Raw genomic sequence first — 27388 nt, 5'->3', positions numbered from 1 at the left:
AAGGGGCTCATTCCCGATGAGCAGTTTGGCTTCAGGCCGGCCCACTCGTGCGTTCATCAAGTCCACCGAATCACGGAGCACATCCTCTCCGGGATGAATAGCTCCCTGAAACCGAGAGCCACGGGTGCGCTCTTCTTCGACATAGCGAAAGCTTTCGACAAGGTCTGGCACAACGGCTTGGTTTACAAGCTCTACCACCTTAATGTGCCACTAAGACTCGTGCGTATCGTACACGACTTCTTGTCCGACCGCTCAATGCGCTATCGCGTAGAAGGAACGTTATCGTCTCCTCGCCCCATCATGGCCGGAGTCCCTCAGGGCTCGGTCCTCTCGCCCCTTCTGTTCACGCTGTATACCGGCGACATCCCTAGGGCTCCCAATGTGGAACTAGCCCTCTATGCCGATGACACCGCTCTCTATACCACCCATAAAGATAGAGGTGTCATTGTGGACAGACTCCAGACCGCTACCACGTCGTTAGGCGAATGGTTTCGGAAATGGGGCTTCCAAATAAATCCCGAGAAAAGCGTAGCAGTTCTCTTTGCCAGGGGCAACCCCGGTGCTATCGCTAGGGATAAATTTCACCTCAAGACAGAGGTAACCCTACACGGGCAAGCCATTCCATGGCAAAAGTCCGTTAAATATCTAGGAGTCACGCTCGATAGCGGCATGTCTTTCCGAAAGCACATAGCCGCCGTTCGCAAGAAGGCACATTTTGTCCTCTCTCGCCTTCATTTCCTCCTAAATAAAAGGAGTCAAATGTCTCTAAGACACAAGGTCACCCTGTACAAGGCCTGCATCCGACCGTGCATGACATACGCTAGCGTAGTCTTTGCGCATTGTGCCCCCTCCTATATACACCGACTACAGGTGCTTCAGTCGCGATTCATGAGAATCGCGACCGGTGCGCCCTTCTATGTGAGAAACGTCGATCTCCACCATGACCTGGAGCTCCCTACCATAGCCCAATGGATGAAGTTGGCGTCCACACGCCACTTTGACAAGGCTAAACACCATCCCAATCCGCTGGTGCGTAATAGCATCAACTATTACCCCTTCCCGACAAAAAAGGCCCGTAGGAGGCCCCGACACATACTAACGGATCCGGACGATCCAATTACAGTAGCAAACAATAAATTAAATGCCGCCCGCGCGGCCCATAATAAAAATAGCCAATCACAGTTTAGGGTAAAAAACCGCCTTCACCGGGGAAGGCGAGGACCTTTACTTCGCACTTCGCTCACTACAGTGAGCTTCCGTCCTGCCCTTCAGGCGATTGACCGCCCCGCGACGGCCCAAGCCGAGGTTCGAGTCTCACAGGAGACGCCCTTGCGCTAGCCGCGGGATAAAACGCCATTCTGGCCGAGCTACGCTCGCCAAAACAGCCCGAGCTGAGCTGTAAAGGCCCTTAAGGCCAACAGCGAGATTCCATTCAAAAAAAAAAAAAAAAAAAAAAATCCGTCTCCCTCTCCCTCTGACACGATTTATTTATGGTTATTTAAAGTAAAATTTACAACAACAACAAAAAAAAAATGTACATAACATAGTATGCATGTATTGTCTATTAAGTATTACTGATTGGATGATTGCGTAAGCGAGGAATTTCGAGCGTGTTATTATTATTAAGTATTGGTTATTGTCTATATTATATTGTAGTATAGGTAATTTAATACTAATTTGATAGAAACAAATAATCATCTACTAATATTACATTTAGTCTGATTACCGTTTTTATATATCACAGTAGTAGTAGTAGTAGTAGTAGTAGTATTAGTAGTATACTTATAATAGATAATAATATGTAGGTAGGTATAATCTCGGTGAGATCGAAGTACGTATTATGTCGTTGAAACATTTATCTAACAAAAAAATGGTGGTGGTACGGTTGCCACACCACCACCACCACCATCATTGCGTTTTAATGAATCATATTGCGGCCCTGAAAAGGGCCTTTTAGGTCGTTGCAATGACAACGATACGATTGTATTGTAATGTAATTTATGTCTTCTTCTCGGTCTTCTTGGGGAGAAGGACCGCCTGAATGTTAGGCAGTACACCGCCCTGTGCGATGGTCACGCCGGAGAGTAGCTTGTTGAGCTCCTCGTCGTTGCGTATGGCCAACTGGAGGTGACGCGGTATGATCCTGGTCTTTTTGTTGTCACGGGCCGCGTTACCGGCCAACTCGAGCACTTCGGCCGCCAGGTACTCCATAACGGCCGCAAGGTAGACCGGCGCACCGGCACCCACCCTCTCGGCGTAGTTGCCCTTCCTGAGCAGCCTGTGGATACGACCGACCGGGAACTGGAGACCTGCGCGGTTGGAACGCGACTTTGCCTTCCCCTTGACCTTGCCGCCCTTGCCACGTCCGGACATTTTGTATGATTGTTTGTTTGTACGTACACAACACGACACTACTCTACACAACTACTCGACAGCGAAACGGTAAGACTGGTGAGTGAGGTTTTTTTTTCCATAGCGACGAATTTGTTAAATATAAATTCCAACGGTATTTAACCAACCGGCCGGGTATGACAAACGACGAGGTCTACTTCTCTACGCTACTAAACGCGATTGGATGCCGGCCGAGCGAGCGAGCGATATTCTGAGAGATAGAGAGCGAGCGAGATGGGGAGGGCTGACTGACGTCCAGTACCGTATCTACGTATACATAATATTATGTAAAGAAAAAAAGTAGTATGTTTCTTTATTGTATACTAGATGGCGGTAGCATCCATCCATCGCGGTTGGAAAAAGTAGTCGAATCTTGAGATTGAATTGAGTTTTAATGACGTTTCTCTATTTTTTTTAAGTTTAATGAAATTAAGCAACACAACACAACACAAATTGTTTATTTGAATTATCAATTCCAAATAAAATAACATATATAATCTTATACGTTGTATTCTTATATTCTTATACTGTTACGTTTAACCGTCCCTCCGCGACTTATTTATATAAAAAAAAAAAAATAATAATAATAATTAATAAATAATAATGTGAAGTAGACACTACTAATGGGTAGAAGATAGATGATAACTTCTAATGAACCTATTGTCGATTTTTATATTTCAAGTTAGGGTTTCACAGACAGACAGACAGACAGACAGACAGACAGACAGACAGACAGCCCGGTATGTTTGCCTAATTACGTAATATATATACGTAGGTGTATAAAATATAAATCTCATATTTTTAGCACATTATTTTTTAAAGATATTGTAAAATGATGGCAATGATGTACAGTAGAAATATGAAATATGCGGGGGGGCGGGGGCGGGGGTAGTGCAATAGGTCTCTCTATTGTTTGCAACTTTTATTGCACCAACACACATCTGGCAAAGGTAATATTAATTTTAGAATATTGTTTTGTCGGGAGTCGGGCAGTCGGGCGGCGGAGGCGGAGGCGACGCTCCAGGCGGGCCCGTGCGATTAACACGTATTAATTATTGTTATAGCGATTGGTAGACGACGACGACGACGACGACGACGACGAAGAAGAAGTGATCGCGACGGTGGTGGTGGTTATGGTGGTGTCGTACGGTACGGTGATTGTGGCGAAGAACGGCGGTGCTATACAGGTGTGATATGAATATATATATTTATTTATTTATTTATTTATCGATTTATCTATTTGTCTATTTTTTGTATCTCTCGTGTGAAGTGCGCGCGTTCAACGAACTGATTGAGATGAGATGTGACGTGACGTGATGTGATGTGATGTACGATCAAGATGATCAGAGAGAATGTCTATCTATCTATATATCTCTAAGACTGAACTGTGAAGTGTTGTTTTCTAGGATCGCATTAATTAAGTGTCGCGACGGCTGTCGAGTTGCTAGCAAATAGGTAAGTTAATAATATGTATATCACTACTTTTTTTTTTTATATCTTTAACAACGTGCATTGCATACATACAGGCATTATACCAACACATGATACTAACAAAATGCACGTAAATACTATATATATATATATATACAATATATATATATATATATACAAATAGTTCAAAAACGTTTCCTTGGAAAGCTTTGCAATCGTCTACGCTTGCCTGGCGTGCCGCCGTGCCGCCGTGCCTACTATTGCACGTGTACAAACGTGTGCTTATAGCAAGCTTATTTCAAGTTTATTTATATAAAATATTTAACTTTTATAATATACATACATCTTTGCGTATATACCCCTAGCGTTGCTGTCTCGCTCTTACAACTTAATTACAAATATCTATTGATGTGTGGTTTAAGTTTTTATTTTGTTTATTACTGTTCTGTACTGTTTTTGATATTTTTAATATATAATCATATTTTTTAGGCATACACGTTGATTTAGAATATGTATATGTTTCGACAAAATAGGTAATCTCTTATTATTTATTTATTTATTTAATTATATATAAGTAATTTTATTATTACTACCTTTTCACGTTTATTTATCGATTGAAACTCTCAACTTCGGTTTCGCGAAACATATGTTAGCCCTGAAAAGGGCTTTTTGTGTGGCGTGTTTGTGCGTGTTGTTGTGTGTGTGTGTATACATACAACATCGACACAACCGACCAACTTGTGATGCGTTCGTCGCTCTTCCGTCCGGTGGCCGACCCTCCTCCTCCTCCTCCTCCTTCTTCTTCTTACCGGTGATCAGCGCACGCGAACACAGTGCGGCGGCTCGTGCGTATTGAACGTGGATTGTCGCGTTCACTTCTTGGAAGCGGCCGATGCCTTTTTAGCGGTGGCGGCCTTCGATTTGGGCGCGGCGGCTGCTGCCTTCTTCGGTTTGGGTGCTTTAGGTTTTTTGGTCGGTGGTTTCGCGCTCCTCTTCGCCTTGGAAGCGGCGGCGGTGGTCGACGCGCCCTTGCCGGACGCTGCGGCGGAGGGGGCCGCGGAGCCGCGACCTTTCTTCGGAGCGGCCGACGCGGCCGGCTTCCTCTTGGCCGCAGCGGCTGCCTTCTTGTCTTTGGCGGTGCCACCCCTTCCGCCCGCCTTGGCGGGGGACGCGGTCTCGGCGGCCGCGGCGGCGGCCTTCTTGCTCCTGGCGCCCGCACTCGCGGCGGTCTTCTTGGCGGCTTGTGCGGTCGGCTTCTTCACCGATTTGGCCGCGGAGGACGCCGCCGCGGCGGAGCCCCTGCCGCCGGAGGAAGCGGAGGCGGCCGTCGCCTTCTTCGCCGCGCCGCCGCCGGTTCCCGACTTGCTGTCTATCTTGAACGAGCCCGATGCGCCCTTGCCCTTCGTCTGAATCAGGGTGCCGGAGGCGACCGCGCGCTTGAGATACTTTCTTATGAACGGCGCCAACCTCTCGGCGTCTAGGCTATAATTCGAGGCGATGTATTTCTTGATCGCCTGCAGGGACGATCCGCTCCTCTCCTTGAGCTCTTTGATCGCGCTGTTGACCATGTCGGAAGTCTTGGGGTGCGTTGGTCTCGCCTTGGGTTTCTTCGCGGCCGCTGCCGCTTTTGGTGCCTTCTTGGCGGGCGTCGCCGGCGCGGGTGTCTCCGATGCTACTGCTGTGTCGGCCATTTTTTTTTTTATTAACAATTAATTAGACACTTAACGTTTACACGTAAATTAACGAGTTTTTAATATATTGTAAAATTGTAGTCAATGTACAACAATGCTAAGAGTGCGCGGCGCTAGTGAGCGCCTGCCAGACGAATCAGTATACCGCGACGAGAGCTTCGCCAACTATATGCGTTTTCTCGTATTCGGCGTGGAAACTTTTCACTAACACGTCTCAGTTTGATCGGATTTTTTCCAATATATAATCGAGAAATTGCACAAAATCTCTATTCTAATTAGACTTTATGATATCCGCGACCGGTCACGACTTCGAGTCGCCCTGCAGGCGTTGGCGTGCGTTAGGTATCGACTTTTAAAGTTTGTTATTGTCGACTCGCGCGCGTACCGTTAACTTTAAATTGACAATTAAACAATTAAATCAAACGGTATTCGCACGTGCGATGTCTCCCGTTGAACGTCAAGATTCCAAGGTTCAACGGGATCCGTTCGTTTAGACAATATATTAAGATTACGATTGATTTTATCGCATCGAATGCGGCATGTTGTAGAACAGCACCACTCTCCGAGACGAGGCCGTAGAGGCGCGCGTTCTCTTCGCTCCGTAACACACACTACACAAATGAAATGTATATATTATTTATTAATAAAATATATATATTGGTAAAAGGTTGATGATAATATAACAAAAGATGTAAATAAGAAAATTTCATTAGCCCAGGAGCGATTCGGTCGCGACCTGCGGCCGTTTAGGTTAGACGTATATCTATATTGTTAATTTTCATAATATATCATATGTATATTATTATCAAAATCTCTCAATTACGCTATATTACGACGTGATTGTTAAAGCCGTACCGTGTACCTACTTTACATACTAAGTACATACGAAGACTTTATATTATTATCATGCTACACGTAACGTGTATGTAGGTATGTAGATAGTTAGCTTTAGATATCTATAGGGAAATGTAGCGGTTTTGCATTCGATATTAATTTTCCATCTATTAAATATAAACATATATTGGTATATTAATTAATTTTAGGTGACGTTTAGTCGTTGTGATAACGTTTTATTTTTATTATCGAAACATATGCGGCCCTGAAAAGGGCCTTTTTATTGTTGTTGAAAAATACATATAGTTAGGTAGGTATAGGTATATATCAGTGGATATACGACCGAACCCAACTTAACCTCCGAAACCGTAGAGGGTGCGGCCCTGGCGCTTCAGAGCGTACACGACGTCCATTGCGGTGACGGTCTTCCTCTTGGCGTGCTCCGTGTAGGTTACCGCGTCGCGGATGACGTTCTCGAGGAAAACCTTGAGAACACCGCGGGTCTCCTCGTATATGAGACCGGAGATACGTTTCACGCCACCCCTGCGCGCCAGACGTCGAATCGCCGGCTTGGTGATACCCTGGATGTTATCACGGAGCACCTTCCTGTGCCGCTTCGCGCCACCTTTTCCCAATCCCTTTCCTCCCTTACCGCGACCGGTCATTGTGAACCAGCGAGTTTCGAATTGAAAACTGAGTGAATGTAAGAATCAACCAACACTGCGTACGTGCCTCACGTACTACGTTCACTGTTCGAATGCGCTTCGCGCCGATTAACACGCGGTTTATATAGAGAAAAATGCCCGAACCTCGAATATATATATAAGGCGGCAGTTGTCCGAGGGGCGCGGGGGGGGGAATCGGTCGGTCGGTTTGTAGAGATATTCGTCCTTTAATGTTATTTTCGTTGTCGGTTACGTATGTATAATATATAATAACTACATAAATAAGCAAAATGAACCCTCCAAATATGTCTATTATATTATGACAAACTACAAACGGTAAAGACGTAATACGCAAACAAAAAAATCAATAAAAACAATTAACAAAATTATTAAACTGAGTTGACAAGAGTCAACGCAACGCAACCTTAAGTGGTGCCATAAATATGTACTTAAATAATAAAAAAAATATTTATTATTGTGGGCGTGAGGTACTTATTGTTTTCTAAGAAACAATGTAACAATAGTGTAAAATATAGACGCATAATAGAAAATAATATATATATTTATTTTTTATTCTATTTCTTTTAAAACCTGTTTGTTACCGGACAGACGGTGCGATTGGTCTGTTTAGTCAAAATTTTGTAAATCAAGTGTAGTAAAACAAGTTGATTAATAATTTTCTATCAGTTCATTACTTTTTTTTTATTTTATTTTAAAAGTTTTACGTTTTAATCGTTCGACACGTGATGTCTGTCTGACTGTGGCACTACTGTTGAGTGTGCACAATTAGATGCATCATTTGAATCATATGCGGCCCTGAAAAGGGCCTTTTGTTGTAGTAATAATAATAATAATAATATGTTATGTTATGTATACATATTACGCAAAATTAAGCACGCTCGCCGCGAATGCGTCTCGCCAGTTGGATGTCCTTGGGCATGATCGTCACTCGCTTGGCGTGAATGGCGCACAGGTTGGTGTCCTCGAAGAGACCCACCAGATACGCCTCGCTCGCCTCCTGAAGCGCCATCACGGCGGAGCTCTGGAACCTGAGGTCGGTCTTGAAGTCCTGCGCAATCTCCCTCACCAGACGTTGGAACGGCAACTTGCGGATCAACAGCTCGGTACTCTTCTGGTAGCGACGGATCTCTCTCAGCGCGACGGTGCCGGGCCTGTAACGGTGAGGCTTCTTCACGCCGCCGGTGGCGGGAGCGCTCTTGCGGGCCGCCTTGGTGGCGAGCTGCTTTCGCGGCGCCTTACCGCCGGTGGACTTACGGGCTGTCTGCTTTGTACGTGCCATTACGACGACTGCTCGAACTCGCTCACTAACTAACTCAACTCTAAAATTATACGATCACGATCGACACGTCCGTCGCGTATCAACTGTGGTGATGATATAAACCGCGTTCACCATTCGTAGTTATTGTTACACCCTCCCTCGCGAGGGGGGTGTTTTTTCTTGTTCGGGGCGTATGCCCCCTTCAAGTGGCGTTTCTGTTCGCGCCCTGCTGATACAGGGCGGTACGGGGGCGGGCAAATATAGCCCTTGGTGGGGGCTGCAGGCGCGCGGGGAGACTCAGTCTCTACCCGCTGCGCGCAGCCTATGGGGTCATGTCCGGGGTGTCAAATCCGGTGGTAATGAGGGGGCCAAGGAGTAGTCTCGACTTGGCCCTGATGTCATGATAGGTGGTATCGGGCAGCTAGCGCGGCTCGCGGTCAAGCTCCGCCGGGTGAGACCCCCGGTGGCCCCGGGGGAGGCCCAGCGAGGCGACCAGCGGTCGAAGCCGCAGCTGCTGCCCTGGTGTCGTCGGGACCCGCGGAGAAGAGCTCACGCGGGTACTTGTATCGGTCGGGCGGCCTGGAGTGCCACGGCGCGATGTTTTGGAGGTGAGGATGTTGAGAGGCGTCCGCTCGATCAAACATCCTCATCGCGAGCCGTGCGACGAACTCGTCGATCGACTCCATCCGCAAGTCTCGCGCTATGGTGGCGTTCCTCACGTAGCGTGGTGCCTTTACTGCGCGTCGTAAGACGGTGTTTTGTACGATGCGCAGTCTTCGGCGGTTGGTCTCGCTGGCATAGGAGAACCACGCCGGTGCCGCGTACGTGAGGTGAGGGCGCACATACAGTTTGTGTAGCGCGAGCTTGGTGCGGAGGGGTAGGTTGCCTGTGATCAGTGGGCGAAGCATGTGCGTCGCCCACTTGGCGCTCCTTACAGCCCTGGAGATGTGGTGCCTCATGGTAAGAGTCCGGTCTATGGTGACCCCTAGATAGGTGACCGGCGACTTCCACGGCACGTCTCGATCCAGGAAGCGCAAGGGTGGTGGCACCCTACCCCGGCCGAAGGCAATTGCCTGTGTCTTGTCCGGGTTGGCGGCGAGTCTCCACTTGTCCAGCCACTCTGGCAGGAGGTCCAGAGCGCGTTGGAGTTTTCGGGCGGCGTGCGAGGCCCCCAGCGATGTCGCCACATACGCCGTGTCATCGGCGTAGAGGGCGAGTGTGCACCCCTCGGGGCACGGAACGTCATCGGTGTATGTGGTGTACAGCAGGGGCGATAGCACGCTGCCTTGCGGGACTCCCGCCGTGATGGGTCGCGGTCTCGACGCTGCCTCTCCCGTCGCAACGAAAAACGTGCGCTCGGTGAGAAAGGCGCGGAGCACGGCGACCATTCGGCGGGGTAGTGGAGACTCGATGAGCTTCAGCACGAGGCCGTCGTGCCAGACACGGTCAAAGGCCTTCGCCATGTCCAGCATAACGGCGGCGGCCCCCTCCTTTTTGTTGAGGGCCGAGGCTGCAGTGTAGAGCACCTTCGTCAACTGCAGCGTCGTGCTGTGCTCGCCGCGGAAGCCGAACTGTTCGGGCCTCGGCTGCAGGTACTGTTCGATCCTCTGCAGCAACAGCCACTCGAACAGTTTCGACTGCGTCGAGAGCAAGGTGATGGGTCGATAGCTCTCGGGTCGGGTAGAGTCCTTCCCGGGCTTCGATATTAAGATCACCTTGCCCTCTTTCCATGATCTGGGGAAGTGCGTATACCGGAGGATACCCGTGAAGAGGCGCGACAGCGCGACTATCCACCTCATGGGCAGATGGCGCAGCGCCTCGTGGGTGATGCCGTCCGGTCCCGGCGCCTTCCTGGGTCGCAGTCGTGAGATCCTCTTCCGCACTTGTGACGGCGAGAAGAAGATCTGGGCTTCGTCGGTAGAGATCGGGCACGTCAGCCACGCCTCGACAGCGTTCACCACCTCTGCCACGCGCGTAGGGGACGTCGCGGGGTTCGGCGAGAACTGACGCTGGAGGTGTTCGGCGAATATTTCGGCCCGATCTGTGTCATCGTAAATGATGGCGCCGTTGCTGTCGCGAAGGGGACGCTTCGGCTCTGGAGTCCTGTAGAGACGGCGGCAAAGTTGGTAGAGGCGGGTAGGCTCTGTAGTGGCCTCTCCCAGTGTGCACTCCCATGTGCGCCGTTCGTGTGAGGCCAGCTCGGCCTTGACACGTTCGGCGAGGCGATTCAGCTGCGTTTTGAGCGCGGGGCAGCGGTTGCGCTGCCATTGCCTCCTGAGCGCGCGCTTGCGCTGAATCAGCCTTTGCACATAGGGTGCAAGGTCCTGGCAGGTGATCTCCGGCGTGCGCGTTGAAGTCGCTGCCGCCAGAGCTGCCTGGAGTTGCCGCGTCATGGACTCCGCCATGTCGTCAACGGCGCCTGTCGAATCCGGTGGGCCGGGCGCAGGGGTGTCTTCCATGATGGACTCGAAGGTGTTCCAGTCGGTGACCTTCCGGGTGCGTGCGGGCGGGGATGGAGCCCCCGCGATAAGGCACAGCACCGGCTGGTGGTCCGACTGGTATTCGTCCATCAGGACCTCCTGCGCTAGGTGGAGGTCAGGCCGGTTGTGCACCACCAGATCGATGGTGTCCGGCCTGTGGGCGGCTATCCTAGGAAAGTGGGTGGCGGAGTCAGGTCCGCACACCAGGTAGCCGCGCTCTTCGGCGTGGTGCAGGAGGCGACGACCTCGCGCGTTCGTGACTTGGGAATGCCAGTTGATGTGTTTGGCATTCCAGTCACCCGCGATGATCGTCGGCTTCGCGCTGAGAGCTGCCTCCAGCTCGGCTTCAATGAAATTTGCGCCGGGGGGAGCGTAGGCGGCCAACACGTCTGTGGGCTGACCGCCCAGTTCCAGCTCTACCCCCAGCGTCAGGATGCCAGTCCGGTTGACGGCCTGGATAGCGCGGTGAGGAATACTCCTTCTAACCAGCACTGCCAGGCCGCGCATGGGCGCCCCGTTGATCGCCTGATGCTCTTCGCGGTAAACGAAGTAGCCCGCAGCACTCAGGCGTTCGGTGGGGCGCAGGTGTGTCTCAGAAATGAGCGCAACATCTACGTTATGTGTACGTAAGATGTTGCGCAGGTAGGGACCTTTCCCCCTAAGGCCCTCGGCGTTCCAATGTAGGAGGCGTAAGATCATTTTTGTTGGTTATGTATGTGTCTTACGCCTCGACTGCGCGGCCGGCGTCCTCCATGGGTCGGGGCAGGCGGAGTCGGGTAGAGGGCGCTCAACAACGAGTTGACCGCCCTGTCGACCGCCTCAGCAATCGCCGCCTCGCTGAGGAACATCTGGCCCCTCAGAGGGCCCCCGCTGCGGGGGCGTGCGGCGCGCTGTCCGGCGGTCCTGGAGGCTCCAGCGGTTGGAGCGGAGTCAGGGGCGGCCCTACTGGGGCCCTCCGCGAAGTGCGCGGAATTTTCCGCGCGCGGGGGGGCGGGGGGTTGTAACCCCCCCCGGCCTCTTCTACCTCGGGGGCGCCTGCGTTGGCCTCTGGGAGGCTCCGCAGGGTACGAAATTAATTCCGCATCCTGCGGGTGTGCGGCGCGCTGCTCATGGGCGCGCCGTTCAGCCTGCGCATGCGTGCGCGGCTCTCCTCCCTTTGAACGCGGCGCCGCGGGTCCCGCAGCGCGAGCGCCACGCGTACCGCGCGCACCGCGCGCATCATGCGCACCGCGCGCGTCCGCGGCACCCTTGCCCCCTGCGGTGTGCGCCACCGTGCCTGCGCGCTTATTGCGCGCCTCCTCCTTCAGCACCGGACACGTGCTGTGGTTAGCCGTATGCGCCCCCTTGCAATTGGCGCATTTCGGCGTGGCCCCCTTTGGTAGGGGGCAGTCGGCGGAGTGGTGTTCCTCCCCGCACCGCACACAGGCTAAGGCCCGGTGGCATTGGTGCGAAGAGTGCCTAAAACCTTGGCAACGGTGGCACTGAGCGGGGCCCCTTTTGCCCCGCCAAGATTCGATGGTGACCCCCGGTATACACAACAGCTCCTTTATGTTGTATATAGCGGGGGTGAGGTCGGGGGTGCGGCGCAGGATAATTAAAAATATGCACCCCGGCCTGCCCCTTCTGGCACGTATGGGCTGAGCGTGCTCCGGCTCGAACCCCAAGTCGCGCAGCTCCGACAAGATGGCCTCGGGCTCCGTGTCCGCCGGAATGCCTCGTAGCGCCACCTTCAGCTGCCGCTCTGCTGGTAGGGAGTAGGAGAAGTAGACGACTTTGACGCCGCTACTCTCCAACTCCCCTAGGTACCGCTGCACCAAACGGTACTCCTCCTCATCTTGGGGTAGGATTTTTAACCCCTGCCCGAATGCGCGCGCATTAATTGTGCGCCCAAGCCGCCGCTTCATCTCCCTGACGTGCGTTGTCCAATCAGGGAGAGACTCAATCACGAACGGCGGATACTTGGGCTTTGGAGGCGCGGGGGGCAGGGGTGCAAGGGGGGGCCGGCGGGCTACTGCCGGCGAGGTGGTCGTTGCGGCGTAAGAGGCCGCTGCATTATTATTAATAATATTGTTCGCCGCATCTTGCGGCGTCGGAAGAGCCGTCGCAAGGGCCGCGCGGGGCGCGGGGGGTGCGGGGGGCGCTGCGGTAGGCGCCGTGTCTGTAGGCATGTCCGTTAGGCGTCGGCGGCGCGGGTCTCGCTGCGAGAGCGGCGCCGGTTGCACTTGTGTAATTTGTGGTGTCATGAGTTTGACACCAGGTGGCGTGGTCTGCGCACAGACACGCTTGGGTGCCGACCCGGCGGCGTCCTCGTCGGAGTCGCGCGGCGGCGGGCGGCGTAGTTGCACGCGTCTTGCCTCGGCAAGCGCGTCGTGTTCGTCACTTGACAGTGGCGATGTCATTAGGCCTTCACTTAGAAGGCGCCTGCGGGTCTGCGCCAGGTACTCGCACATAGCGCGTGCGAGCCCGTCTGTAGCGAACCGGCCTATGATTGTTTGCGCAACAAAAAGCGCATCCAACTCATAGCCGGCGCGAGGTGAGACGGGCTGCAATGGCCGCAGGTCGCCTTCCAGATAGGCCAACAGCTCTTCCGGGTCGTGCCCATGAGCGTGGCTATCGCCCTCGGCACGATGAAAATCAACACCGGTACTTACTTGTGTTGTTAGGTGCGTTCCTAAGTCCGGTGGCGCCATCTGTGTCGAGGGGTGAGGTCGGTGCGGGGTAGTCATATAGGTGCTCTCGTCGTCCGTATACCGCGACGAGAGCTGCGACTGTTCAACGGCACTTTTAACAAAAACACAAACACTTTCACTAACACTTTCACTATGTACCGCGAGGGGGGCTCGAGCGCCAGCCGGGCGCGAGTCACCAGAGACCTCGGGGTCTGCGCGAGTCAGTGTAGTATTGTCTGTAGTAGTAATCACTGCGGGGGCGGGGTTGTGGGGGGCCGGATCGACAGGGTGTCGATCGGCAGTATACCGCGACGAGAGCTGTTTGCCATAAACAGCTTTTTCGCCCGGTTTTTCGTCTCCGGGTCCCGGGGCTCGATCGCTACGCGAGCGAGAGCCACTCAAGGACCGGTTGCGCGACGAACTTGGTTGCGGCGACGATGACGACGGCGGCGGCGGTAACGCGGCTCGACCGCGAGAGCGGGAGCGTACGTTGGCACGCGGGCCGGACGCATCGCGACGCGGTTTTCGCTCCATAGCTGGAGCCGGAGTCTGCCAGGCACAGCCTGAACACCTCAGCTCGGTCCGCACATGCGCATCCTCCGGTGAGACCCGCTGGTGGGAGGCCGGACTAGGCGCAGCGCTTTCTTTGCTTCGGCGTCGGCGTAAGTGGGTGCAAGGCGGATCCTCAACGGCGATTGCTTGAGTTTTTATTAATAAAAACTACGGCAATACAGTACAAAGAGAGGCTCGTGTGCACTGTAAAGGCAGAAGACCGTACAAACCGCGTTCACGCGCGGAGAGCGCCTTTATATATAAAATCGAAAAGAGCTCGGGGGTAAGGACGGGTTTGCCGTGCGTGAAAAAAAAAAGGGAAGCGTACCTATGTGAATGAAATTGTTTATAACATAATAATAAATATATATTATTACTGGTCGGTCGGTCGGTCAGCGGATAACAGTTATGCATAATATATAATTATACTTGTATACATACAATGTATGTGTTTGTTTTGATTTTTCTTTATGTAGGTTAACTACTAAAGCAGACATATTATTTAATAATACATTTTCATGGTAGATTTTATGTCAAATGTTTACTAGATATGTGGTGTATTTAGAGAGTATTTATTTATAGTTTTTTACGCTTGTCGTTGATACTATGTGGTCTCTACGGACTCTTCGGATATATATTGTGGCCCTGAAAAGGGCCGTTTGGTTGGTTGGTTGGTACTTGATGGTACTATGATGATGATGATGATTATTATTGTCAATCGCTCTCATTATGATATAATATAATAAGAGAAATCGCCGGCGCTGAGACGACGCGGCGTCTGGATGACGTGTTCGTCTCCTACGTTGCGTACGTCACCGCCGTTGTCCCACCCCGCCGCGACGCTCACTTGGAGCTGGTGTACTTGGTGACGGCCTTGGTGCCCTCGCTGACGGCGTGCTTGGCGAGCTCGCCGGGCAGCAGGAGCCTCACGGAGGTCTGCACCTCGCGGGACGTGATCGTCGAACGCTTGTTGTAGTGAGCGAGACGAGACGCCTCAGCCGCGATCCTCTCGAAGATGTCGTTCACGAACGAGTTCATGATTGACATCGCCTTCGAAGAGATACCGGTGTCGGGATGCACCTGCTTGAGCACCTTGTAGATGTAAATGGCGTAGCTCTCCTTCCTCTTGTGCTTCTTTTTCTTTTTGTCCGATTTGGATATGTTCTTCTGTGCCTTGCCGGACTTCTTGGCCGCCTTGCCGCTGGTCTTTGGTGGCATAGTGAACGCGAGATGCGAGATGCGAGATGCGAGAGTTGAGAGAATGTATCGACTACTGCACACACCACACGAGAATAGCTTTTTTAAAAAACATCTCGTAGTTATTGTTACACCCTCCCTCGCGAGGGGGGTGTTTTGTCTTGTTCGGGGCGTATGCCCCCTTCAAGTGGTGTTTCTGTTCGCGCCCTGCTGATACAGGGCGGTACGGGGGCGGGCATATAGCCCTTGGTGGGGGCTGCAGGCGCGCGGGGAGACTCAGTCTCTACCCGCTGCGCGCAGCCGATGGGGTCGTGTCCGGAGTGTCAAGTCCGGGTGATGAGGAGGGGGCCAAGGAGTAGTCTCGACTTGGCCCTGGTGTCATGATCGGTGGTATCGGGCAGCTAGCGCGGCTCGCGGTCAAGCACCGCCGGGTGAGACCCCCGGTTGACCCGGGGGAGGCCCAGCGAGGCGACCAGCGGTCGAAGCCGCGTTTGTTGCCCTGGTGTCGTCGGAACCCGCGGAGAAGAGCTCACGCGGGTACTTGTATTGGTCGGGCGGCCTGGAGTGCCACGGCGCGATGTTGTGGAGGTGAGGATGTTGAGAGGCGTCTGCTCGATCAAACATCCTCATCGCGAGCCGTGCGACGAACTCGTCGATCGACTCCATCCGCAAGTCTCGCGCTATGGTGGCGTTCCTCACGTAGCGTGGTGCATGTACAGCGCACCGTAAGACGGTGTTTTGTACGGTGCGCAGTCTTCGGCGGTTGGTCTCCTTGGCATAGGAGAACCACGCCGGTGCCGCGTACGTGAGGTGAGGGCGCACATACAATTTATGTAGCGCGAGCTTGGTGCGGAGAGGTAGGTTGCCTGTGATCAGTGGGCGAAGCGTATGCGCCGCCCACTTGGCTCTCCCTACAGCCCTGGAGATGTGGGGCGTCATGGTCAGACCCCGGTCTATGGTGACCCCTAGATAGGTGACCGGCGTCTTCCACGGCACGTCTCGATCCAGGAAGCGTAGGGGTGGTGGCAACCTACCCCGGCCGAAGACAATGGCCTGAGTCTTGTCCGGGTTGGCGGCGAGTCTCCACTTGTCCAGCCACTCTGGCAGGAGGTCCAGAGCGCGTTGGAGTTTTTGGGCAGCGTGCGAGGCCCTCAGCGATGACGCCACGTACGCCGTGTCGTCGGCGTAGAGGGCGAGTGTGCACCCCTCGGGGCACGGAACGTCGTCGGTGTACGTGGTGTAGAGCAAGGGCGATAACACGCTACCTTGCGGGACGCCCGCCGTGATGGGTCGCGGTCTCGACGCGGCCTCTCCCGTCGCAACGAAGAACGTGCGCTCGGTGAGAAAGGCGCGGAGCACGGCGACCATTCGGCGGGGCAGTGGAGACTCGATGAGCTTCAGCACGAGGCCGTCGTGCCAGACACGGTCAAAGGCCTTCGCCATGTCCAGCATAACGGCGGCGGCCCCCTCCTTTTTGTTGAGGGCCGAGGCTGCAGTGAAGAGCACCCTCGTCAGCTGCAGCGTCGTGCTGTGCTCGCCGCGGAAGCCGAACTGTTCGGGCCTCGGCTGCAGGTATTGTTCGATCCTCTGCAGCAACAGCCACTCGAACAGTTTCGACTGCGTCGAGAGCAGGGTGATGGGTCGATAGCTCTCGGGTCGGGAAGAGTCCTTCCCGGGCTTCGATATTAGGATCACCTTGCCCTCTTTCCAAGATCTAGGGAAGTGCGTGTACCGGAGGATACCCGTGAAGAGGCGCGACAGCGCAACTATCCACCTCATGGGCAGATGGCGCAGCGCCTCGTGGGTGATGCCATCCGGTCCCGGCGCCTTCCTGGGTCGCAGTCTTGAGATCCTCTTCCGCACTTGCGACGGCGAGAAGAAGATCTGGGCTTCGTCGGTAGAGATCGGGCACGTCAACCACGCCTCGACAGCGTTCACCACCTCTGCCACGCGCGTAGGGGACGTCGCGGGGTTCGGCGAGAACTGACGCTGGAGGTGTTCGGCGAATATTTCGGCCCGATCTGTGTCATCGTAAGTGATGGCGCCGTTGCTGTCGCGAAGGGGACGCTTCGGCTCTGGAGTCCTGTAGAGACGGCGGCAAAGTTGGTAGAGGCGGGTAGGCTCTGTGGTGGCCTCTCCCAGTGTGCGCTCCCATGTGCGCCGTTCGTGTGAGACCAGCTCGGCCTTGACACGTTCGGCGAGGCGATTCAGCTGCGTTTTGAGCGCGGGGCAGCGGTTGCGCTGCCATTGCCTCCTGAGCGCGCGCTTGCGCTGAATCAGCCTTTGCACATAGGGTGCAAGGTCCTGGCAGGTGATCTCCGGCGTGCGCATTGAGGTCGCTGCCGCCAGAGCTGCCTGGAGTTGCCGCGTCATGGACTCCGCCATGTCGTCAACGGCGCCTGTCGAATCCGGTGGGCCGGGCGCAGGGGTGTCTTCCATGATGGACTCAAAGGTGTTCCAGTCGGTGACCTTCCGGGTGCGTGCGGGCGGGGATGGAGCCCCCGCGATGAGGCACAGCACCGGCTGGTGGTCCGACTGGTATTCGTCCATCAGGACCTCCTGCGCTAGGTGGAGGTCAGGCCGGTTGTGCACCACCAGATCGATGGTGTCCGGCCTGTGGGCGGCTATCCTAGGAAAGTGGGTGGCGGAGTCAGGTCCGCACACCAGGTAGCCGCGCTCTTCGGCGTGGTGCAGGAGGCGACGACCTCGCGCGTTCGTGACTTGGGAATGCCAGTTGATGTGTTTGGCATTCCAGTCACCCGCGATGATCGTCGGCTTCGCGCTGAGAGCTGCCTCCAGCTCGGCTTCAATGAAATTTGCGCCGGGGGGAGCGTAGGCGGCCAACACGTCTGTGGGCTGACCGCCCAGTTCCAGCTCTACCCCCAGCGTCAGGATGCCAGTCAGGTTGACGGCCTGGATAGCGCGGTGAGGAATACTCCTTCTAACCAGCACTGCCAGGCCGCGCATGGGCGCCCCGTTGATCGCCTGATGCTCTTCGCGGTAAACGAAGTAGCCCGCAGCACTCAGGCGGTCGGTGGGGCGCAGGTGTGTCTCTGAAATGAGCGCAACATCTACGTTATGTGTACGTAGGATGTTGCGCAGGTAGGGACCTTTCCCCCTAAGGCCCTCGGCGTTCCAATGTAAGAGGCGTAAGATCATTGTTGTTGTTGTTGGTGTGTGTGTCTTACGCCTCGACTGCGCGGCCGGCGACCTCCATGGGTCGGGGCAGGCGGAGTCGGGTAGAGGGCGCTCAACAATGAGTTGACCGCCCTGTCGACCGCCTCAGCAATCGCCGCCTCGCTGAGGAACATCTGGCCCCTCAGAGGGCCCCCGCTGCGGGGGCGTGCGGCGCGCTGTCCGGCGGTCCTGGAGGCTCCAGCGGCTGGAGCGGAGTCAGGAGCGGCCCTACTGGGGCCCTCCGCGAAGTGCGCGGAATTTTCCGCGCGCGGGGGGGCGGGGGGTTGTACCCCCCCCCGGCCTCTTCTACCTCGGGGGCGCCTGCGTTGACCTCTGGGAGGCTCCGCAGGGTACGAAATTAATTCCGCATCCTGCGGGTGTGCGGCGCGCTGCTCATGGGCGCGTCGTTCAGCCTGCGCATGCGTGCGCGGCTCTCCTCCCTTAGAACGCGGCGCCGCGGGTCCCGCAGCGCGAGCGCCACGCGTACCGCGCGCACCGCGCGCATCATGCGCACCGCGCGCGTCCGCGGCACCCTTGCCCCCTGTGGTGTGCGCCACCGTGCCTGCGCGCTTATTGCGCGCCTCCTCCTTCAGCACCGGACACGTGCTGTGGTTAGCCGTATGCGCCCCCTTGCAGTTGGCGCATTTCGGCGTGGCCCCCTTTGGTAGGGGGCAGTCGGCGGAGTGGTGTTCCTCCCCGCACCGCACACAGGCTAAGGCCCGGTGGCATTGGTGCGAGGAGTGCCTAAATCCTTGGCAGCGGTGGCACTGAGCGGGGCCCCTTTTGCCCCGCCAAGATTCAATGGTGACCCCCGGTATACACAACAGCTCCTTTATGTTGTATATAGCGGGGGTGAGGTCGGGGGTGCGGCGCAGGATAATTAAAAATATGCACCCCGGCCTGCCCCTTCTGGCACGTATGGGCTGAGCGTGCTCCGGCTCGAACCCTAGGTCGCGCAGCTCCGACAAGATGGCCTCGGGCTCCGTGTCCGCCGGAATGCCTCGTAGCGCCACCTTCAGCTGCCGCTCCGCTGGTAGGGAGTATGAGAAGTAGACGACTTTTACGCCGCTACTCTCTAACTCCCCTAGGTACCGCTGCACCAAACGGTGCTCCTCCTCGTCTTGAGGCAGGATTTTTAACCCCTGCCCGAATGCGCGCGCATTAATTGTGCGCCCAAGCCGCCGCTTCATCTCCCTGACGTGCGTTGTCCAGTCAGGGAGAGACTCAATGACAAACGGCGGATACTTGGGCTTTGGAGGCGCGGGGGGCAGGGGTGCAAGGGGGGGCCGGCGGGCTACTGCCGGCGAGGCGGTCGTTGCGGCGTAAGAGGCCGCTGTATTGTCCGTATTATTGCTCGCCGCATCTTGCGGCGTCGGAAGAGCCGTCGCAAGGGCCGCGCGGGGCGCGGGGGGTGCGGGGGGCGCCGCGGTAGGCGCCGTGTCCGTGGGCAATTTAAAAAACATTTTTCGTCACTTCAGTATACTTCACTTTGAAAGTGTTCTTGCAACCGGTCCGGAGTTACATGGTATACGATTCGCGGCGGCCAATCGATCGCGTCGTTACCGTTAGAACGCCGCGTGATGGGACACGAGAGGGGGGGGGGGGGGGGGGGGGGGGGGGGGTGTGAACGGCGACGGCGAAGGGGGCGGGGCGTTATATTATATGTGTATCTGTCTCTATCTCCGTCTCCCTCTCCCTCTGACACGATTTATTTATGGTTATTTAAAGTAAAATTTACAACAACAACAAAAAAAAAATGTACATAACATAGTATGCATGTATTGTCTATTAAGTATTACTGATTGGATGATTGCGTAAGCGAGGAATTTCGAGCGTGTTATTATTATTAAGTATTGGTTATTGTCTATATTATATTGTAGTATAGGTAATTTAATACTAATTTGATAGAAACAAATAATCATCTACTAATATTACATTTAGTCTGATTACCGTTTTTATATATCACAGTAGTAGTAGTAGTAGTAGTAGTAGTATTAGTAGTATACTTATAATAGATAATAATATGTAGGTAGGTATAATCTCGGTGAGATCGAAGTACGTATTATGTCGTTGAAACATTTATCTAACAAAAAAATGGTGGTGGTACGGTTGCCACACCACCACCACCACCATCATTGCGTTTTAATGAATCATATTGCGGCCCTGAAAAGGGCCTTTTAGGTCGTTGCAATGACAACGATACGATTGTATTGTAATGTAATTTATGTCTTCTTCTCGGTCTTCTTGGGGAGAAGGACCGCCTGAATGTTAGGCAGTACACCGCCCTGTGCGATGGTCACGCCGGAGAGTAGCTTGTTGAGCTCCTCGTCGTTGCGTATGGCCAACTGGAGGTGACGCGGTATGATCCTGGTCTTTTTGTTGTCACGGGCCGCGTTACCGGCCAACTCGAGCACTTCGGCCGCCAGGTACTCCATAACGGCCGCAAGGTAGACCGGCGCACCGGCACCCACCCTCTCGGCGTAGTTGCCCTTCCTGAGCAGCCTGTGGATACGACCGACCGGGAACTGGAGACCTGCGCGGTTGGAACGCGACTTTGCCTTCCCCTTGACCTTGCCGCCCTTGCCACGTCCGGACATTTTGTATGATTGTTTGTTTGTACGTACACAACACGACACTACTCTACACAACTACTCGACAGCGAAACGGTAAGACTGGTGAGTGAGGTTTTTTTTTCCATAGCGACGAATTTGTTAAATATAAATTCCAACGGTATTTAACCAACCGGCCGGGTATGACAAACGACGAGGTCTACTTCTCTACGCTACTAAACGCGATTGGATGCCGGCCGAGCGAGCGAGCGATATTCAGAGAGATAGAGAGCGAGCGAGATGGGGAGGGCTGACTGACGTCCAGTACCGTATCTACGTATACATAATATTATGTAAAGAAAAAAAGTAGTATGTTTCTTTATTGTATACTAGATGGCGGTAGCATCCATCCATCGCGGTTGGAAAAAGTAGTCGAATCTTGAGATTGAATTGAGTTTTAATGACGTTTCTCTATTTTTTTTAAGTTTAATGAAATTAAGCAACACAACACAACACAAATTGTTTATTTGAATTATCAATTCCAAATAAAATAACATATATAATCTTATACGTTGTATTCTTATATTCTTATACTGTTACGTTTAACCGTCCCTCCGCGACTTATTTATATAAAAAAAAAATAATAATAATAATAATTAATAAATAATAATGTGAAGTAGACACTACTAATGGGTAGAAGATAGATGATAACTTCTAATGAACCTATTGTCGATTTTTATATTTCAAGTTAGGGTTTCACAGACAGACAGACAGACAGACAGACAGACAGACAGACAGACAGCCCGGTATGTTTGCCTAATTACGTAATATATATACGTAGGTGTATAAAATATAAATCTCATATTTTTAGCACATTATTTTTTAAAGATATTGTAAAATGATGGCAATGATGTATAGTAGAAATATGAAATATGCGGGGGGGCGGGGGCGGGGGTAGTGCAATAGGTCTCTCTATTGTTTGCAACTTTTATTGCACCAACACACATCTGGCAAAGGTAATATTAATTTTAGAATATTGTTTTGTCGGGAGTCGGGCAGTCGGGCGGCGGAGGCGGAGGCGACGCTCCAGGCGGGCCCGTGCGATTAACACGTATTAATTATTGTTATAGCGATTGGTAGACGACGACGACGACGACGACGACGACGAAGAAGAAGTGATCGCGACGGTGGTGGTGGTTATGGTGGTGTCGTACGGTACGGTGATTGTGGCGAAGAACGGCGGTGCTATACAGGTGTGATATGAATATATATATTTATTTATTTATTTATTTATCGATTTATCTATTTGTCTATTTTTTGTATCTCTCGTGTGAAGTGCGCGCGTTCAACGAACTGATTGAGATGAGATGTGACGTGATGTGATGTGATGTGATGTACGATCAAGATGATCAGAGAGAATGTCTATCTATCTATATATCTCTAAGACTGAACTGTGAAGTGTTGTTTTCTAGGATCGCATTAATTAAGTGTCGCGACGGCTGTCGAGTTGCTAGCAAATAGGTAAGTTAATAATATGTATATCACTACTTTTTTTTTTTATATCTTTAACAACGTGCATTGCATACATACAGGCATTATACCAACACATGATACTAACAAAATGCACGTAAATACTATATATATATATATATATACAATATATATATATATATATACAAATAGTTCAAAAACGTTTCCTTGGAAAGCTTTGCAATCGTCTACGCTTGCCTGGCGTGCCGCCGTGCCGCCGTGCCTACTATTGCACGTGTACAAACGTGTGCTTATAGCAAGCTTATTTCAAGTTTATTTATATAAAATATTTAACTTTTATAATATACATACATCTTTGCGTATATACCCCTAGCGTTGCTGTCTCGCTCTTACAACTTAATTACAAATATCTATTGATGTGTGGTTTAAGTTTTTATTTTGTTTATTACTGTTCTGTACTGTTTTTGATATTTTTAATATATAATCATATTTTTTAGGCATACACGTTGATTTAGAATATGTATATGTTTCGACAAAATAGGTAATCTCTTATTATTTATTTATTTATTTAATTATATATAAGTAATTTTATTATTACTACCTTTTCACGTTTATTTATCGATTGAAACTCTCAACTTCGGTTTCGCGAAACATATGTTAGCCCTGAAAAGGGCTTTTTGTGTGGCGTGTTTGTGCGTGTTGTTGTGTGTGTGTGTATACATACAACATCGACACAACCGACCAACTTGTACTCGCGACTTCGCTTCCGACCGCCGACCCGTGCGGACGTCTGCTCCAGTGCTCTCTCCGTGTGAGTCATCAGTGCTGTAGTGCCATCTCGCTCGCTCCGAGTGAGTCATCGCCGCTTGCCGCTGTACAGTGCGCACGCGCTGTCCGACCGCTGCCTTGCTGCTTGCTGCCTGCTGCCCTCCCATTGGTCAGCCCGATCGCTGCCTTGCTGCCTGCCGCCCTCTCATTGGTCGCTTCGCGTCTTCGGTGTTTGGACATCGGGTTGAAGGCTGCATTTTATGAACGCGGGTTTACCTGCGGCCCTCAGATAGCCACCTAACGGTGCCAAACGGTTATCTGTGGGTTAACGCCTTGTGCGGGAGTGTTTTTGTCCGGGGTGCATACACCGTGCCTTTTTCAAGGCGCGTAACAGCCCCTCCGCTTCCTCCAAGTCCTGTGCACGGCCGGGCCTCCTAGTAGGCACGTATTGGGGAGTAGGTACGCCAACTACTCTCTAGCAACCGGCTAAACACAGGTCCACTGTTGGACGGGTCCTGTCACATCCGTAGGGGCTCTTATACCCAATCTCCTACGGGCTGGTTAGGTCGGTGACAAACCTCACCTCCGCTATCACCAGCGGAGACACACCACATATTAGGGCAAACCATTAGCTTAGGTACTCACCACACTTAGGCAACTAGGTACACACCCGCCGTCAAACTGTTGGCATCCCGCCAACAGAATGGCGTCCGGGGATCCACCCCCTGACTTAAGAAAAATATTGCTCTTTCTCCAAGAGCGCTTCCCCGACGCTTTGCGGGCTTTTAATGAGTCCGAAACCGCGGATTCGCCGCGTTCCCCATCGCCGTCGCCGCGTAAGGTGAAGAAAAATGCCTCCGCGAAGGCATCGAAATTCGTTACACTCCCTCGCTCGCGCTCGCGCTCACCACTCCCTGAAGTGGGAAGTGCCAGCGATGAGGAGACGGGTTTAAATTCACGCCCGTCATCGGTCATGTCGACCCAATCCACTCCGGCGTTAGCGGCCGACGAAGCCGCACAAAATTCATCTTCCGAGAGCGACGGCTTTCAAACCGTCGGCCGGAAGAAGAAGCGTTCGGCCAACGGCGGTCCCCCCGCCAAAAGGCCCACACAAGCCGCCAACCCTCCGAAGAGGGATCTTAGTTCCCTCTTATCGGGAAAACCTGCGCCCCCCGCCCCCGCGGACCGCATTAAAACCCCCCCGCCCGTATACGTTAGGGACAAGGGCGCCTGGCCGACCCTATCAAAAATTCTCGACACAAAGTCGATAAATTACAAGGCCCGAACGCTAAGGGATAACCTTTGCGTTCAGGTCTTTTCATCTGATCACCACCGCTTTTTAACTTCATACCTTCGCTCTGAAGGTATCGGTGGCCACACCTTCCCCCTACCCGAGGAGCGCGTCCTAAGGGTAGTCATCAAGGGCATCCCAAAGGAGATAGACTCCGGGATAGTCCAATCGGACCTCACTGAGCAGGGATACCCCGTAAGGGATGTATTCCGCATGCTCAAGAGAACAACCAAGGAAGAGTACGACATGGTACTCGTTGTCCTCGATCCCACCCCGAGTGGGAAAAAGATATTTAGCCTGAGAGAGTGTTGCAAGCTCTCGGGGCTGAGGGTTGAAACCCCCCTCAAACACTCCTTCACACGACAGTGTCACCGCTGTCAACTCTACGGGCATGCGGCCCGTAACTGTTTCGCTAGGGCACGGTGCGTAAAGTGCCTAGGCGACCACGGCACGGCGGACTGCAAAAGAACGCTTCCGTGCGCTGAGCCGCCGGCGTGCGTGCTTTGCGGGCAACAGGGCCACCCAGCGAATTATCGCGGGTGCCCTCGTGCCCCCAAGGCGCATAAGCCGGCGTCTGGGCGCACGGCGGGGCGCGATGCGGTCCGTCGTGGCGCGGGAGCAAAGCCCACGTACGTGCCGGCCCCACCTCCTAGGAATAGTGCCTGGACCAAGCCCCCCGTTACGGAGGGCCCTCCCCAGCTCACGTCAGAGGCCTTCCCGCCTCTGCCAACAAAATCGGCAGCCGTAAAGCCTTCCCAGGCGCCGGCGCCGACCCCCGTCATAACGGAGAGGCCCACACGCAAGGTGAGCCCTCCGGCTAAAGCCCTCAGACACACGGCTGAGGCCGCCGCGGAATCAGAAAAGGTCCGCGACGCCTTAAATCTCGCGTTTAGTATCGTAGACGCGCTAGACATCGACGCTCTTGTCGCCTTCTCCGAGGCTTTCAAATCCGCCAACAACGCGGAAGACAAGAAGGAACTCGTAATCGAGCACGTCCAGCTCCTTAAGTCCGTGCGACAATTTGCAGACTCCACCACACCGCAATAGCTACGACCACGTCTAGGATCAAGTCCCGATCACTGTCCGTGGTGACTTTCAATGCAAACGGTTTCAAGCCGCAGGCAGATTTGGTTCGAGATTTCCTCGTTCGCCACCAAATAGATATTTTCCTAGTACAGGAATCTTTCCTCAAGCCCAGCGTTCGCGCTCCCAGATTCGCAAATTACAACGTAGTGCGAAACGACCGACCTACGGCGAAAGGCGGTACGCTCATTTATTATAGACGAGCGCTTCACTGCTCGCCGCTAGACCCGCCCTCCCTTACCAACATAGAGTGCTCTGTGTTGCGCGTAGCCATGACCGGCCATCAGCCGATTATTATCGCGTCGGTGTACCTCCCTCCCGCCAAGATCATACTAGAGAGCGATCTCAGAACCCTGTTTGCGATGGGCCCCTCGGTCTTATTAGTCGGGGATCTCAATAGCAAACACGGGGACTGGAATAGTTCAAAACAAAACCCTAATGGGTTAGCCCTCAATAGGCTTATAGACGTGCTCAATTTCAACGTCATTGCCCCCATACAACCGACTCGCCGTGGCATAACAGGCAACGGCCTTCTCTCAACGGACGTCATAGACGTAGCGGTTTTACGTAACGTGGCACTACAGCCGCGAAGCGTAGAGACGTTACACGAGTTAGACTCGGACCACTTCCCGGTTCACTTTGAATTCGGCCCTCCTAACACTCGAGAGAAGAGGTTCAAGTCCATTGTCGACTGGCAGAAGTTAGACGAGGCCCTCAAGCCCGCCGACACCTCTGCCCTCCCAAATGTCCCCGACAATTTAGTCTCGTCCGCTCACGCGTTAGACGCGATCTCCTCGGTCACTAATCACATTCAGACCAAGGTCGCCGAGTCGTCCCGGAAGGTCCCAGATGAGTTCGCTCAACGCTGGGAGCTTCCCCCGGACGCGAGGCGTCTATTGACCGAGAAGAACGCGGCGACTCGCGCCTTCGCCAGAGCACCGACCGACGAAAACCGCAGAGCACTCCGCGCCTCGCAGCGCCGAGTCAAAGAGCGCATGCGGGAAATTAGAAACGAACGCTGGGACCGTCTTACCAGCGAATTGTCACCTTCGCACACGGCCTATTGGTCTCTCGCGCGTTCCCTTAAAACCGACACGGTGGCGTCCATGCCCCCTCTCAAGCGTCCAAATCTGCCTGACGCATTCGACGACGACGAAAAAGCCGAGTGCTTAGCCGTCAACCTAGTGGAGCAGTGCACCCCGTATCTCGATCATAGCGACCCGGCGCACGTCGAACACGTGAACCGCGAGGTCGAACGCATCGTAGCACTGCCCCTCCCTCCCGAGCCGCTCCCTCCTACGTCGATCGCCGAGGTCAAAACTCTAATAAAGAGTTCACTGCCTCGTAAATCTCCAGGTCTCGACGCCATCTCGAACAAGGTCCTCCGGTGCCTCCCGCCCCATCTGATATGCCTACTAGTGTCCATTTTCAATTGCCTCCTTGAAAACTGCACCTTCCCGGCGCAGTGGAAAGAGGCCATTGTCATTGGTATTCACAAACCAGGCAAACCCCGTAACAACCCCACCAGTTACCGCCCTATCAGCCTTCTCAATACGCTTAGCAAGCTTTACGAGAAGGTACTTAAAAAGCGCCTCCTAGACTTTGCCCTAGATAAGGGGCTCATTCCCGATGAGCAGTTTGGCTTCAGGCCGGCCCACTCGTGCGTTCATCAAGTCCATCGAATCACGGAGCACATCCTCTCCGGGATGAATAGCTCCCTGAAACCGAGAGCCACGGGTGCGCTCTTCTTCGACATAGCGAAAGCTTTCGACAAGGTCTGGCACAACGGCTTGGTTTACAAGCTCTACCACCTTAATGTGCCACTAAGACTCGTGCGTAT

At 53.3% G+C, this 27388-nt stretch overlaps 6 protein-coding genes across 6 annotated transcripts; all 6 read right to left on the bottom strand.

Annotated features, from left to right (window-relative positions):
* Positions 1-1931: 1931 nt before the first annotated feature.
* LOC123717238 (histone H2A) lies at positions 1932-2446 on the bottom strand. The gene has a single exon (XM_045673127.1). It carries the CDS (start codon positions 2371-2373, stop codon positions 1999-2001), a length of 375 nt encoding a protein of 124 aa, XP_045529083.1. The 5' UTR covers positions 2374-2446; the 3' UTR covers positions 1932-1998.
* A 1867-nt stretch (positions 2447-4313) lies between these two features.
* Positions 4314-5541, bottom strand: LOC123717229 (late histone H1-like). The gene has a single exon (XM_045673119.1). The coding sequence runs from the start codon at positions 5511-5513 to the stop codon at positions 4695-4697; it is 819 nt and encodes a 272-aa protein (XP_045529075.1). The 5' UTR covers positions 5514-5541; the 3' UTR covers positions 4314-4694.
* A 1103-nt stretch (positions 5542-6644) lies between these two features.
* Positions 6645-7113, bottom strand: LOC123717240 (histone H4). Its single transcript, XM_045673131.1, has one exon. The coding sequence runs from the start codon at positions 7010-7012 to the stop codon at positions 6701-6703; it is 312 nt and encodes a 103-aa protein (XP_045529087.1). The 5' UTR covers positions 7013-7113; the 3' UTR covers positions 6645-6700.
* Positions 7114-7821: 708 nt separating this feature from the next.
* Positions 7822-8414, bottom strand: LOC123717232 (histone H3). The gene has a single exon (XM_045673122.1). It carries the CDS (start codon positions 8310-8312, stop codon positions 7902-7904), a length of 411 nt encoding a protein of 136 aa, XP_045529078.1. The 5' UTR covers positions 8313-8414; the 3' UTR covers positions 7822-7901.
* Positions 8415-14565: 6151 nt separating this feature from the next.
* Positions 14566-15277, bottom strand: LOC123717234 (histone H2B). The gene has a single exon (XM_045673124.1). It carries the CDS (start codon positions 15208-15210, stop codon positions 14836-14838), a length of 375 nt encoding a protein of 124 aa, XP_045529080.1. The 5' UTR covers positions 15211-15277; the 3' UTR covers positions 14566-14835.
* Positions 15278-20521: 5244 nt separating this feature from the next.
* Positions 20522-21036, bottom strand: LOC123717237 (histone H2A). The gene has a single exon (XM_045673126.1). The coding sequence runs from the start codon at positions 20961-20963 to the stop codon at positions 20589-20591; it is 375 nt and encodes a 124-aa protein (XP_045529082.1). The 5' UTR covers positions 20964-21036; the 3' UTR covers positions 20522-20588.
* Positions 21037-27388: the final 6352 nt, after the last annotated feature.

Source organism: Pieris brassicae, chromosome 12 (genome assembly GCF_905147105.1).
Source record: "Pieris brassicae chromosome 12, ilPieBrab1.1, whole genome shotgun sequence".
Taxonomy (NCBI): domain Eukaryota; kingdom Metazoa; phylum Arthropoda; class Insecta; order Lepidoptera; family Pieridae; genus Pieris; species Pieris brassicae.
Note: the sequence above shows the minus strand (reverse complement) of the source record. Positions and strands in the feature narration are given on the sequence as shown.

Bases quoted from the DNA above. Each gene is read 5' to 3' on its own strand.
- LOC123717238 (XM_045673127.1), bottom strand. From the start codon at position 2,373: ATGTCCGGACGTGGCAAGGGCGGCAAGGTCAAGGGGAAGGCAAAGTCG.
- LOC123717234 (XM_045673124.1), bottom strand. From the start codon at position 15,210: ATGCCACCAAAGACCAGCGGCAAGGCGGCCAAGAAGTCCGGCAAGGCA.
- LOC123717240 (XM_045673131.1), bottom strand. From the start codon at position 7,012: ATGACCGGTCGCGGTAAGGGAGGAAAGGGATTGGGAAAAGGTGGCGCG.
- LOC123717229 (XM_045673119.1), bottom strand. From the start codon at position 5,513: ATGGCCGACACAGCAGTAGCATCGGAGACACCCGCGCCGGCGACGCCC.
- LOC123717237 (XM_045673126.1), bottom strand. From the start codon at position 20,963: ATGTCCGGACGTGGCAAGGGCGGCAAGGTCAAGGGGAAGGCAAAGTCG.
- LOC123717232 (XM_045673122.1), bottom strand. From the start codon at position 8,312: ATGGCACGTACAAAGCAGACAGCCCGTAAGTCCACCGGCGGTAAGGCG.